The sequence below is a fragment of the Doryrhamphus excisus genome, linkage group LG9 (assembly GCF_037039965.1).
Source record: "Doryrhamphus excisus strain RoL-2023G ecotype Guam linkage group LG9, RoL_Dexc_Guam_v1.1, whole genome shotgun sequence".
NCBI lineage: Eukaryota > Metazoa > Chordata > Actinopteri > Syngnathiformes > Syngnathidae > Doryrhamphus > Doryrhamphus excisus.
The window spans coordinates 9,521,592-9,534,365 of record NC_136365.1 but is presented as its reverse complement, the minus strand read 5'-3'; the positions used below and the strand labels follow the sequence as shown (position 1 = coordinate 9,534,365).

Here is a 12,774-nt window from a genome sequence, read left to right as displayed (position 1 = left end):
CAGTAGAAGACTTTACCACTGCCCCACTGATCATAGTATGCAGCATACTAGCATGTTCATCACATGACACAATTGATCGGATATAAAGAATATTCACGATGGATTAAATTCTACATTTAAGGTGAAATGGCAGGACATATTCAGCGCTGGATGGTCAGCCTTGAAGGACACATTATATGTGAGGGGATTCAGCCCACGTTCTTGACGTGGCTTGCTGCCTTATTTTCCAAATTCGACACCTTTAATCTCCAGTACCAAGAAGAGGCTGCATTTGCTAGTTCATCCAGAGGTTACTTTAATACTTTAATTAAATAGAACCTGGATTTTTCTCATGTTTTCAATCCTACATTTATACACTTTCTGCCTTTTATTGTGTTATTAATCTGATTGATTTTTATAAACTGAATAATAATAAGAAATCATTTTTCAGGTGTTTTGCTGGAATAAACCTGGAGAGAGGCACCAAAACTGTACAAGGCAAATTTGTATCCAAGAAAATGAGCAAAGTCACAACAAAAGAGTACAACAGTCAACCCACATGTGTCCACTCTGCTAAAGAGACTCATGGATTTTGAGTGGGACTTCATTTGAGATGGTGACATTACTCAAACCCATTAATATGTTTGTCAACATATAACATTCTTCGTTTTATTTTTTACATATATGCCTTAAGGCTGGGTAATACAGTATGTTCAATACAGTATAAAGTGTTTTGACAGCAGTTGTTTAAAACGCATTTGTTCTGCATGTTTTCAAATTTTGAACTTTACATTAAAAAAATTAAATTGCAATAATAATCTTTTTCACTGTAATCACAGATTGAAAAATCAATGATTATCTTCTTCATTCACAAAGGACATTTTATTATGGTTTGCCTTCTGTGCATATAGCCAGGTTCAAACAGAGATTTTGTGAAACCTGTTAACATGTTTTCTTAACAAAAGTGCCTTTAATTATTTAAATGTATGCAGTCATATGACTGTTTATGTCTTAATTAAGTTAAGTTTTACTGACTAAATAGTCATTTAATTGTAAAATACTGTAATAAAAAAGTAATTTTAAAACCAGTTCATACTGTATTTTTCATAAACAATACAAAACCATAAATTTCAGTGACAGTAAAAAGATGTTAATTTTACAGTAACATAATGGCAACCCTGCTGCCAGTTTTTTCCAGGAAAATTTCTAACAGTGCACATTTTGTCTTGATCTGAACTTAAACTGTAATACCCAATATGACCAGTAGATGTACTCATAATGTCAGTCAGGAAGTGGCTAGATAGTGCTTCTTTTAGAGTGTAGGTATACATAGACATTTTCAGGGAATCCTTTCATTACCTTCATTATGTATGTGCATCCTTTTTTTGTGAATAGAACACACACAAAACAATGAACAACTCTGTTTCAGTCTCCTTTCTTCCTCTTAGCACTGTGCCCCTTGCTCTGATGTGACGATCAAGCACATCGTGTATAACTGTAAAGAACTTTGATAAAGAAGGTGAGAAACATTATTGAATTTAAGAAAGAACAACCCTGTTCACCAACAAGACTTCAATAAAGGTAAAAGGTTAATTTATTCAGCTCTAAGTTCATCATGCTGAGCACAGGAGCCCCACAAGGTTGTGTGCTCAGCCCTCTGCTCTTCATGCTCCTGATTGTGTACCAAAATCCGGCACCAACTGATGACACAACTGTGATGGGCCTCGTCTCCAATAAACAAGAGCGAGATGGTCCAACCGCTTTAGTGATGCAAGGACAATAATCTGTTCCTCAATGTGGAGAAAACCAAAGAGGTTGTTGTGGATTTTAGAAAAAATAACCCTGCAGCACCCTCCACTGACCATCGACAGTACTGTTGTTGAGAGAGTGAGCACCACCAGGTTCTTGGGGGTGCACATTTCCAAGAAAATCTCCTGGTCCAACAACACCACATGACACACCTTTGCTTTCTCTGCAGGATGAAGAGAGCAGGAGTCCCACCCATCCTGTGCTCTTTCTATGGTGGCATAGAGATTATCATCACAGTGCATCATCGTGTAGTGCGGAGGCCGCGCTGCCTACTGCCGGAAGGCCCTGCAACAAGTTGTGAATAGAGCGAGCAAGGTCATGTGACCTTGACCTCCCTCGCTGACATCTTCAATACTCCCACCTCAGGGAGAAGGTACCGGAGCCTTCAGGCCTGTACCACAAGACTCATAAACAGCTTCATTCATCAAGCTGTTAGGAAGCTAAACTGCCAACTGCCTCTGCACAGTAACCAAGCCTAGTTTTAGTCCATTCAGCGTCCATTCGTTCTTTTTAATCTTATATTATTGCTTTTATTCTTAATTGGCGCCAAGCGTCATGTAAGAGAAACAGTGTCTTGATTGTCTTTTTTTTGTTTTGTTTTGGGTTTTTTTTTTTTTTTGGTTTTTTGATTGTCTTTATGTCCTATATATACTGTATACAATAACGATTCCTCAATCTACATTATTGGGGTTTTTTTGTTCATATATCTGGGTGTCTGGAACTGATTGATTATTTACTATGGAATAAATTGCTTTGGTTTTGGTACATTTCGGTTTGGGAAAGAATTAATGATGAAAACCGAGGTTCCACTGTAACTATCAACATGCATTATAAAAATACAAGCATGGAGTTATAAACTGCTATTTAAAAATGCCTTATTCCTCTCATCAAAACAAGTAGAGACTATTATGGATGTAAGAATTATGCAATCAGTAAGTGGATACTCTTGTCCACTGCAGGGGACATTGCAGAAACGATTCCAGCACGGATCTCCTGACCCAGCTGTCCCCCTGGTCCTGTTTGGCCTCCTTGTTGGCAATTCCTGCAGAAAACGTCTGCAGCTGTCTAGCTGGTTGGACCACAAATATGTGAGCGGTGTTGGCATTGTTGTCTGCAGCAGCTCCCTAAAGACTACAATCCAGCACCAAAGCCAAAACACAACATCCAAGACGTGCCATATTAGTGTAGCAGCTGACGAATAGCTTGTTTATACTGCAAGAGGCACAGTCCACATCTTGAAGAATGGACCAATCAGAGTCCTTCAACCTTAAATTGTTGTAATCATCAAAACCATGCCCACACTATTTTTGTTACTTGGTCAGGCCTCATGAGGCTCAACCCACAAGTAAAACATGCTATTAGAATCTTAGTATGCTTTCCACACCTTTAATGATATAGGCAGCAAACTAAGGTAAGCAAGCAGTTTCCTAATTCCACAAAGCGCTCTATTCAACAATTACGCTCATTATTGTCAATCACGCTGCAGTGTACTATGCAGCTCTAATTAGCTTCTGTAAAACAGCTGTTTAGCCAGCTTCGAATGCACAAATAAACAGATATAGGTGCTACCAGTGGTATCAAATGGAGGAAAGGAAAAAAAGCTCACTTTTGCATAATACAATATAGGTTGTTATAGGTTGCTAACCCATACATTCAAAACAGATATCCTCAACTTTTATAATCATTAAACAAATGGTCAATGAGTTATAGTCAATTAGTTGCTAAGTCCTTCCTTGTGCAAAGGATGTTTGTGTTGTTTGTTTCATGTTTTTTCAACCTTTCAATTTCAAATTGGACAGACATGTTCATGTCAGTAAAGTATATGTATACAAAACACACTAAAATTAAAGCCTGTGTTAAACTTTCAGGTTTAATAACAGTGCCACCCTGTTGTGTATTTCTATGAAAAGTAATAGCACAGGCAACAAAAGAGAGGTGCATGTTTTTGTGCCCAGTTCCGGACTAAACCAGTTCAAATGGGTAGCAGCTGTCACATATTGGTACTGATGACAAGCTACAAAGTGAAGCTTTAGAAAAGAAGGTTGACATCAATGTCGTCTGTGGAGGAGACAAAAAGACAAGAATTTGTGTTATGAAGTATAAGATTTGTGAGCTGAAGTATGTTTTCTTACTATTTTTGATGCCAAAACAGGAAGTCCACTCAGTAAAGGACACTTGCTTGTCCTTGTCTGCGTCACACTCTTGAAAGAAGCGAGAGGTGCAGTGCTCCATGGGCACCAGAGGTACCCGGAGGGGAGCCAGTTCAGAGTGGGACAACAATCTGTTCAGGAGACAGGAATGTCAATGTAGGGAAGGTTTAGCGATCAGTGTTTTAGTTGCAGGGGCTGCATGGTGGTATAGTGGTTAGCGCACAGGCCTCGCAGCTAGGAGACCCAAGTTCAATTCCACCCTCGGCTATCTCTGTGTGGAGATTGCACGTTCTCCCCGTGCATGCGTGGGTTTTCATCCCACATTCCAAAAACATTCTAGGTTAATTGGCGACTCCAAATTGTCCATAGGTATGAATGTGAGTGTGAATGGTTGTTTGTCTATATGTGCCCTGTGATTGGCTGACCACCAGTCCATGGTGTACCCCGCCTCTCGCCCCGAAGACAGCTGGGATAGGCTCCAGCACCCCCGTGACCCTCGTGAGGAAAAGCGGTAGAAAATGAATGAATGAATGAAATTGTCCATAGGTATGAATGTGAGTGTGAATGGTTGTTTGTCTATATGTGCCCTGTGATTGGCTGGCGACCAGTCCAGGATGTACCCTGTGACCCTCATGAGGGAAAGCGGTAGAAAATGAATGAATTGCTGGCAACCAAGTTTTGACTTACTTTACTACCAGTTCCTGGTCTGTAGCTGACAGATTTGTCAAAGCGGCAGGATTTATATTAAGATGTGTAGTGAAGCCTTTCCATACTAATTTTATACTTTTTTTTTCAATGCACATTTTTGACTTTTTTACTCCAAACTGACCTGTCACAGGGGTGCTGGTCCAGTTGAGCAAACTGCCAGTGAACCGGGTAGATATACATGTTATAGTTCTTCTCAAAGTCTTGGGCAAGCAGCTCATCAGAATGATCGCCAGCATGAAGACGCCTCTCGTTCTCAAAGATTTTCTTGACCTATACAGAACACAAACACAAAAATATCTCCACATTTTATAAATCTGTTTTCCCTACTGACTCGAAAGCGTTGCTTGGATGTGAGGTAGCCAGGCGACATGGAGTCATGTTCATAAAGTTGCAGCAGCACATTTTTCAGCCAGTCTCTCATTCGTAGTGGGAACTGGACTAACTCGGTGTCCACACATGGAGGTATCACTGAGGCAGATAGAAGACAGGGGTCAAGATCACTTCATGCATCATCCATGTATGTATTGTCTTACATTTGCATGGTCCTGTGTAGTCCAGATGAAGTCTGTGTCCCTTCTTGGTGCCGTCCAATTTGCATTTAGTGGCAAAGAGCTCACATGATGTGTTGTATGTGTTGTTGTCTGTCCCGCAAACCTTCAGGAAAAAAAAAAAAAACATTTCCCAATGTCAGTTACAATCAAACGATTCATTAATTCATTCATTTTCTACCGCTTTTCCTCACAAGGGTCGCCGGGGTTGCTGGAGCCTATCACAGCTGTCTTGGGGCGAGAGGCGGGGTACACCCTGGACTGGTCGGCAGCCAATCACAGGGCACATATAGACAAACAACCATTCACACTCACATTCATACCTATGGACAATTTGAAGTCGCCAATTAACCTAGCATGTTTTTGGAATGTGGGAGGAAACCGGAGTACCCGGAGAAAACTCACGCATGCACGGGGAGAACATGCAAACTCCACACAGAGATGGCAGAGGGTTGAATTGAACCCTGGTCTCCTAGCTGTGAAGTCTGCGCGCTAAACACTCGACCGCCGTGCCGCCCTTCAAACGATTCAACACAATGCTATTTTTTATCATCTTCTGCCTATTTGTTTACATCTATTCGTGTTAACAGTGCAATCATGGCACTCTGTCCAATGCTCTACTCACATGATCAAAGTCGTTCAAGCTCGGGGGACACTGTGATGGCTCCTGACACACACAGCTTGGCTTATTGTCTGCATTGAGTTTGCAAATCTTTCCACGCTTGCAGCGAAAGTTGTCGCACAGATCTGAAACAAACCCAAAAAAAATGAATAAATCTAACGCGTCAGGCTTGGTTCTAACAACAACGCACCATCTTCCTGCATTCCATCTGCCTTCCAGCTTGTACAGTGACTAAATTCAACTTGATCCTGCTCTGAATTGACACCTTAAGCCAGCAGAGCCGTGTTTTGCTTTGCTTCCATGAAGCAAGAATGGCTCTGCTCATGCTGAAGTTTTAGCAAAATGCTCCAGTCAGCAGATTTCCCGATGAGACTGTTGATATAGTGATTAATAAAGGCTGTTGTATTATGCTGGCACCGACCAGGAGGGGCTTCGGGGTGAGGGGACGGCCTGGCACTCGGGTAGAGATCCACTTTGGCTCTTATCTGCACTGGATTCACACCTACTAAAGGACCCTAAAGGACAAAACACAAGGAAAACATTTATATTAATGTAACGTCTGTAGATATGACATGATAAACAAATCAGATGCCAATTACTAGAGCAACAGAAAAAGACTTAAGGTTAAGGTGGCAGCTGATTGAACCACTAATGTTATTTAGCTCAGCAGCTACAGTTTAACATGAGATTAAAGGTCACTTTCAATGCATATTTTATACAGTGGAATCTTTTATACAGTAAACAGTACGGCAACAATCGTGACTTACAACATAGTGTGGCTGCACGGTGGCCGGATGCTTAGCGTGCAGGCCAGGCTAAAAGACTCAAGTTCGAGTAGAGTGGCGTTTGCATGCGTGGGTTTTCTCCGGGTACGCCGGTTTCCTCCCACATTCCAAAAACATGCTAGGTTAATTGGCCACTCCAAATTGTCCATAGGTATGAATGTGAGTGTGAATGGTTGTTTGTCTATATGTGCCCTGTGATTATAAAATATAAAATTATAATTATGATTATAAAATAAATTTCCCTTCAAAAAATGTGAAAAATGTTCAGCATTTCTGCCCTTCATTGTGCATTTTGGGCTGGTGCCCAAATACTCCATAGAGACTTGTAGTCCGAAAAATATAGAATTTTAAATAAATGTATGTGAATATTGGAAATCAAGTGCATTTATTTTGTTGGAAAAATTTCCAGTTATAGTGGAAAAATGTGAAAAATGACCAGTATTTTTGCCCTTCATTGTGCATTTTGGGCTGGTGCAACTCATACTCCATAGACATATAGAATTGTTATAGAATTTTAAATAAATGTATGTCAATAGGGTTTTCTCCAGGTACTCCGGTTTCCTCCCACATTCCAAAAACATGCTAGGTTAATTGGTGACTCCAAATTGTCCATAGGTATGAATGTGAGTGTGAATGGTTGTTTGTCTATATGTGCCCTGTGATTGGCTGGCCACCAGTCCAGGGTGTACCCCGCCTCTCGCCCGAAGACAGCTGGAATAGGCTCCAGCACCCCCGCGACCCTCGTGAGGAAAAGCGGTAGAAAATGAATGAATGAATGAATGTATGTCAATATTGGAAATCAAGTGCTTTTATTTTGTTGGAAAAATTTTCCACTTAATTTGCAGTTTGTTCGGGGGTCCTTGAACACACCCTAACTGTGTTTCTCCAAGACAAAGTGATACTTTCTCATTATTGTTCCCAATTTAGTTGTATTTAAATTGAATATTTGTATTTGTCGGACTTCCACTGTATGAGACATACCCATTGTCCCGCTCGTCTCCTCTTTGCCTTTTGCACCGTGCTGTTATTGTTATTGTGTCCTCCCTCCATCTCTTGAGGCGCCTCTTGGCTCTGTTCATCTTGTTTGTCCTCCCGTTGTGGTGAGTGCTTTCTTGTTCTTTGCTTGTTCTTTGGTTTGCTTGCCTTTTTACCGGCATCATCTCCTCTGTCATCCTGTCCAGCCGTGTCTTCTTCCAAGTGTTCTTTCTCCTCGCTTATTTCAGATGTGGTTTTATTCTGGGAGTTTTTCATCGTGTTATCGGGACTCGGTACACCCTGATGTTGTGTTGCTTCTCTGTTTTGCATGACATCAACAAAAAACTCTCCTGTTGTTGTAGTAACAGGTTTGATGTTATCTTTGTTGGGTTTCAACTTCTGTAGACGTAACATCGGAGGGGGGAAAATTCCGCTATCACCAGCGTAGTCAGCTGCAATGGTGCTGCCTTCGTATTCGTCCAACAGAGCGACATTTTCTTTTTCCTTTTCCTTAAGGGTCATCTCCACCTCCAACTCTTCATCTTTGCCATCTTCCAGGCTTTTATTTTTCACACCCTCAGCCTGAGTCGTTTCTACCTGCGCTTCTGCTTCTGTTTCCTCTTCATCTACACTCTCTTGTTTTTCGGCTTCTTCCTCTTCCTTCTTGAGAAGCTCTACCAGTTCCTCCTCGCTCAGCAGGACCGCCACCCTTTTGTCCTTCCCTGTCTCAAATGTAGCACTCTTTTGATCTGCCTTGTCGTCCGAGCTGGCTTCCTCCTCTTCTTTCTCCGACCTGCCTGCTTCAACACTCACTAAAGTGGGCAAGATGGGCACCTTGTTGGCCTCCTCAGAGACAATGCCCTGATGTGGGAAGGAAGAAAATACATTTACCTCACAAATTTCATCAGGAAAATTATCATTAAAGGGGACTTTTTAATTTATGTTATACATTTTTGGTGTCTGGAAAGTCACAAAATTTGTCTTTCAGCAAGCTGCTCTATTTTGACTCTATTCTATCAGCCTGATTTACACATGATACAAAACTGTGGTGAGACCAGCCATGTTGTTTGGTCTGGAGACAGTGCCACTGAGGAAAAGACAGGAAGCAGAACTAGAGGTAGTATAGATGAGGATGCTGAGGTTCTCATTGGGAGTGACCAGGATGAATAGGATCAGGAAGGAGTACATCAGAGAGACATTACATGTTAGAGGCCTTGGAGATCATCAAGTCAGAGAGGCCAGACTGAGATGGTTTGGACATGTCCAGAGGAGAGATAGTGGATATATTGGTAGAAGGATGCTGCGTTTAGAGCTGAAGACCTAAGAGGAGGTTTATGAATTATAGTGAAGGAGGACATGAGGGTAGTTGATGTGAGATAGACAGATGTAGAAGACAGGGTTGGATGGATGAGAGTGATTTGGAAAGGAAAAGCCCAAAGAGAAAGAAGACCAGGTTTCCTCAAACCAGGTTTCTCCAACCATGCTAGCTGAGTGAACATCTACTATTGTCTTTTCTTACAAGCTCTGAACAGAGCCGTTTCTGGAGGGTTTTAAGTGAGCTGTCATTCTTTATTCTTGGGGTAGTTTGACGGAAACACGTCACTTACAGTATATGTTATTAAGACACATATGAACTAACCTTTTCTTTGGCCGTGTGGAAAGTCCTATGTCCTCCATGATGATTTGTTTCTTCCTGAATGCAATTAGAAGGGTCATTAATAATGATATATTTTTTAAATGAGTGTACTACCTGATTGATACTTACAGATTGGACAAATGTTGCAGCCAGTAGGCCAAGAAATACAATGCAGGCCCTCATGCCTGGAACAATAAAACATATTTAAACAAAATCTTCACAGTCAAACCGCTAAATTGTCCCAATGAAGAAAAAAATGGAACTTTCTATCTGTTGCCTGCAGTTTTGTGCATGATGACTGGGTGCCTTTGTCATGATGGTAACAACCCTGCTCCACCTCAATGAAAAGTCACTTTCCAAAGCTAAAGTCAACATGGAGAAGCTACCAGACTGGAAAGAAGCCGGCTAAGTCCACAGTCCTTTTTCTTATTGTTTTTGTTGCAGAGCGGAAGCAAAGCAGACATCGGTGGGCCTCCTCTTCATGGGAACAAAAGTTCTCTGCTTTGGTGCAATAAACCAGAGCAGCAAATATGAAATCTTAATATACCATCTTTTCATATGGACACTGCTTTTCATTAATACAGTTAAGGCATAAAGTGTAGCATAAAAAACAATTTGATAAATAATAACTATGAACTATTAAACAGTGAAAGGTTTGGGAACACTAACTACCTTTGACAGTAGTTATGACTTTTGATTTCCAGACAAACGTGCATTCCCTGGATTGTCTCTCTTGTAATTTACATTTTACAGTTGCAGCATTATTACGCCGACAGAAATTTTTAAAACCTATCAAGTGGTAAAAGTTCCTTCTTTAACCTGCAATTACGCCCAATTGGATGTCTGGCACATTGATATATGGGCTTCTTATGAATACACACTGTTGAGGGTCTCAGACATATTTTCACAGATATTGTCTAGACTTGTAACACAAAAGTTTAAAACATAATCCTGAAGTTGTCTAGAATCTGGAGAGGGTTTGACTCTACACTTAAGGTAAGAGAGGCAGTATGTTAATCAGTGCAAATCAGACCAAAGCCGTGGTAGTACATGCAAACCAGAAGTTGATACACAAATTAAGTTTATATTACCTGATGTCAGTTGGTGAAAGGAGAATGAGAATCCTGCTCGGGCATGGGTATGTGCCGCTGCTCAACCTGTGAAGAAGTCCTTTTGTATTCCACACATACACACACATAATGGGTCAGGGGGGCACTTTGATAACAGGAGGGAGGGTCTTTGAGGGTCACAGAGATCTTCTTCTTTCTCTTTCGGCTTTTCCCTTCAGGGGTCGCCACAGCAAATCAATCAATTCTGCATTTGTTTCTCTCACACCAACTACCCTCATGTCCTCCTTCACTACATCCATAAACCTCCTCTTTGGTCTTCCTCTACGCCTCCTACCTGGCAGCTCTAAACGCAGCATCCTTCTACCAATATATTGACTATCTCTCCTCTGGACATGTCCCAACCATCTCAGTCTGGCCTCTCTGACTTTATCTCCAAGGCCTCTAACATGTAATGTCCCTCTGATGTACTCCTTCCTGATCCTATCCATCCTGGTCACTCCCAATGAGAACCTCAACATCCTAATCTCTGCTACCTCCAATTCTGCTTTCTGTATTTTTCTCAGTGGCACTGTCTCTAGACCAAACAACATGGCTGGTCTCACCACAGTTTTGTATACTTTTCCTTTCATTTTAGCTGAAATTCTTCTATCACACATCACGCCTGACACTTTTCTCCATCCTGCCTGCACACGCTTCTTCACCTCCTTTTCACAATCTCCGTTGTTCTGAACTGTTGACCCCAAGTATTTAAAATTCTCCACCTTGTGTATCTCTAATCCCTGTAACCTCACTCTTCCACTTGGGTCCCTCTCATTCACACATACATATATATGCCGTCTTGCTGCGGCTAATCTTCATTCCTCTCCTTTCCAGGGCAAACCTCCACTCTTCTAGCATCTCCTCCACCTACAAATTTGAGGGTCACAGGCATACAGAAGAAAAGGAAATTGTGCAGTACAAAGAAAATAGATCACAGCAAGTTCATATACAGTAAAAGGACAATGATGGAGTTGCTGTAGGTTACAATCAGATCCTCTGTAAAGTAGTTATATCAAAATATGGCAGGTGGAAAATAAAAGCCCTCGAGTAATAGGCACAAAATTGCAGCCTAGTTGAATTTAATTGGCCCCTAAATTTAACCTTTTTACAAGCACACAAGAAACAGACAAATATGCAATGTTCTGTTGAAACAGTTGAAATCACATCATTTTTTTAGATAGCTTCCAACCTCAGAAAACACTGCCAAAAAAAAAAAAACATGACCACGCTGAGGGAACTTCTTCAAATGTCAACCTTTTTCAAAGCATTCTTGCCTCGACAAACAGACAACTCTCGTATGGGAAAAGAATAACAAAAATTGTGCAATGAAAATTGTTTCCCCCACAAAGAAGAGCCTCTGTAAGTTTTCACCAAAATGACCCTACAAAAAAAACATTCCCTGATAAAAGTGTATAATAGCCGGGGAGGCCAAGTGTTACACCTAGCTTGCTTCATATTTTATTTACCTGACCTAATAGCGTCCATGCAGGTTACCAGGCATTATTTTCCCAAGATCATTCAATTCCAGGTGATAAAAGTTTCTGCAAATGTTGGTGGAAAGATGCTATACTCTGCTAGAAAACAAACTTTGACCATAAAGATAGTCTTGAAATGACTGGAACCTACAATATTGGGGTATTTCTGTGTCAAGATGAGACCCCTCAGGACGGATTCAACCTTTTTGCAGTAACCTCAGCTCAAGAAAAGGGCACAAGAAGCCTAAGCTTGAAAAAAAACCAAAACAAGATGTAATTGGATCTGAGAAAATGGCCAAATCACCGCAACCCCCCAAAGCGATACTCCACCTTTTGGAATAATGGATGTAGCCAGCCTTGCAAGGAATTGGAAGCGACTGGAAAGAGGCTTCAGGGCTGCTTTTGGGGTAATTTAGATGTTAAAAGCCAGATTCAACAACTTTTTCAAATTGACAAAAATCTACATAAGCTGCAAATAGGACGGGGGGCTTAATTTAGAGCTCACATGGTCATTTATGCTTGCTTGCTTGCTTAAAGTGGACCGATTATGCTTTATTCCAACATATAAATGTAGTTAGAATGTGTTAAACGATGCCAAAGTTTCAGATAATGAGGTTTGAGCATTTGGAAGTGAGTCCTCATGAAGTTTGGGATGGCTCAAAACGGTCAGTTTTAGAGGGCGTGGTAAAACTAGTGGTGTGTGATGTCACACATAGACCAGGTTCCTTATATGGGGATGCGCTGTAGCTGAGATACACTCTGTCCGTTGTTAGCAATGGTGCTTCTTCAGGCATTTCACACTGCACTGTTTCATGAACATGGGCCAGTACGACAAAATGATGCTGAAGCCCAACGCCTTTCCAATGCTAATTGCCCATGTTGAATAGTCAGAAGAGCAAGCAGTAAGTAACAATTTATTAGTGTCTTAACTGTCTTTATTTTGTATAAATAATGGCACAAAAACAATTGTATGTGTAG

At 41.1% G+C, this 12,774-nt stretch overlaps 1 protein-coding gene across 1 annotated transcript; it reads right to left on the bottom strand.

Annotated features, from left to right (window-relative positions):
- Positions 1–3,158: 3,158 nt before the first annotated feature.
- sparcl1 (SPARC-like 1) lies at positions 3,159–10,516 on the bottom strand. The gene is made up of 11 exons (XM_058072175.2): positions 10,304–10,516; positions 9,342–9,397; positions 9,216–9,269; positions 7,583–8,437; positions 6,238–6,331; positions 5,820–5,941; positions 5,180–5,300; positions 4,978–5,114; positions 4,768–4,916; positions 3,921–4,069; positions 3,159–3,846 (listed from the first exon to the last, which is right to left on the bottom strand). Exons 2-11 carry the CDS (start codon positions 9,393–9,395, stop codon positions 3,818–3,820), a joined length of 1,764 nt encoding a protein of 587 aa, XP_057928158.2. The 5' UTR covers positions 9,396–9,397; positions 10,304–10,516; the 3' UTR covers positions 3,159–3,817.
- Positions 10,517–12,774: the final 2,258 nt, after the last annotated feature.

What these genes read in the sequence shown, in the direction of transcription:
- sparcl1 (XM_058072175.2), bottom strand. Translation starts at nt 9,395, where the DNA reads ATGAGGGCCTGCATTGTATTTCTTGGCCTACTGGCTGCAACATTTGTC. An exon ending in GCTTGAACGACTTTGATCAT is followed by an intron (nt 5,301 to 5,819) that starts GTGAGTAGAGCA and finishes TTTTTCCTGAAG; the next exon opens with GTTTGCGGGACAGACAACAA. An exon ending in CATCCAAGCAACGCTTTCGA is followed by an intron (nt 4,917 to 4,977) that starts GTCAGTAGGGAA and finishes TGTTCTGTATAG; the next exon opens with GTCAAGAAAATCTTTGAGAA.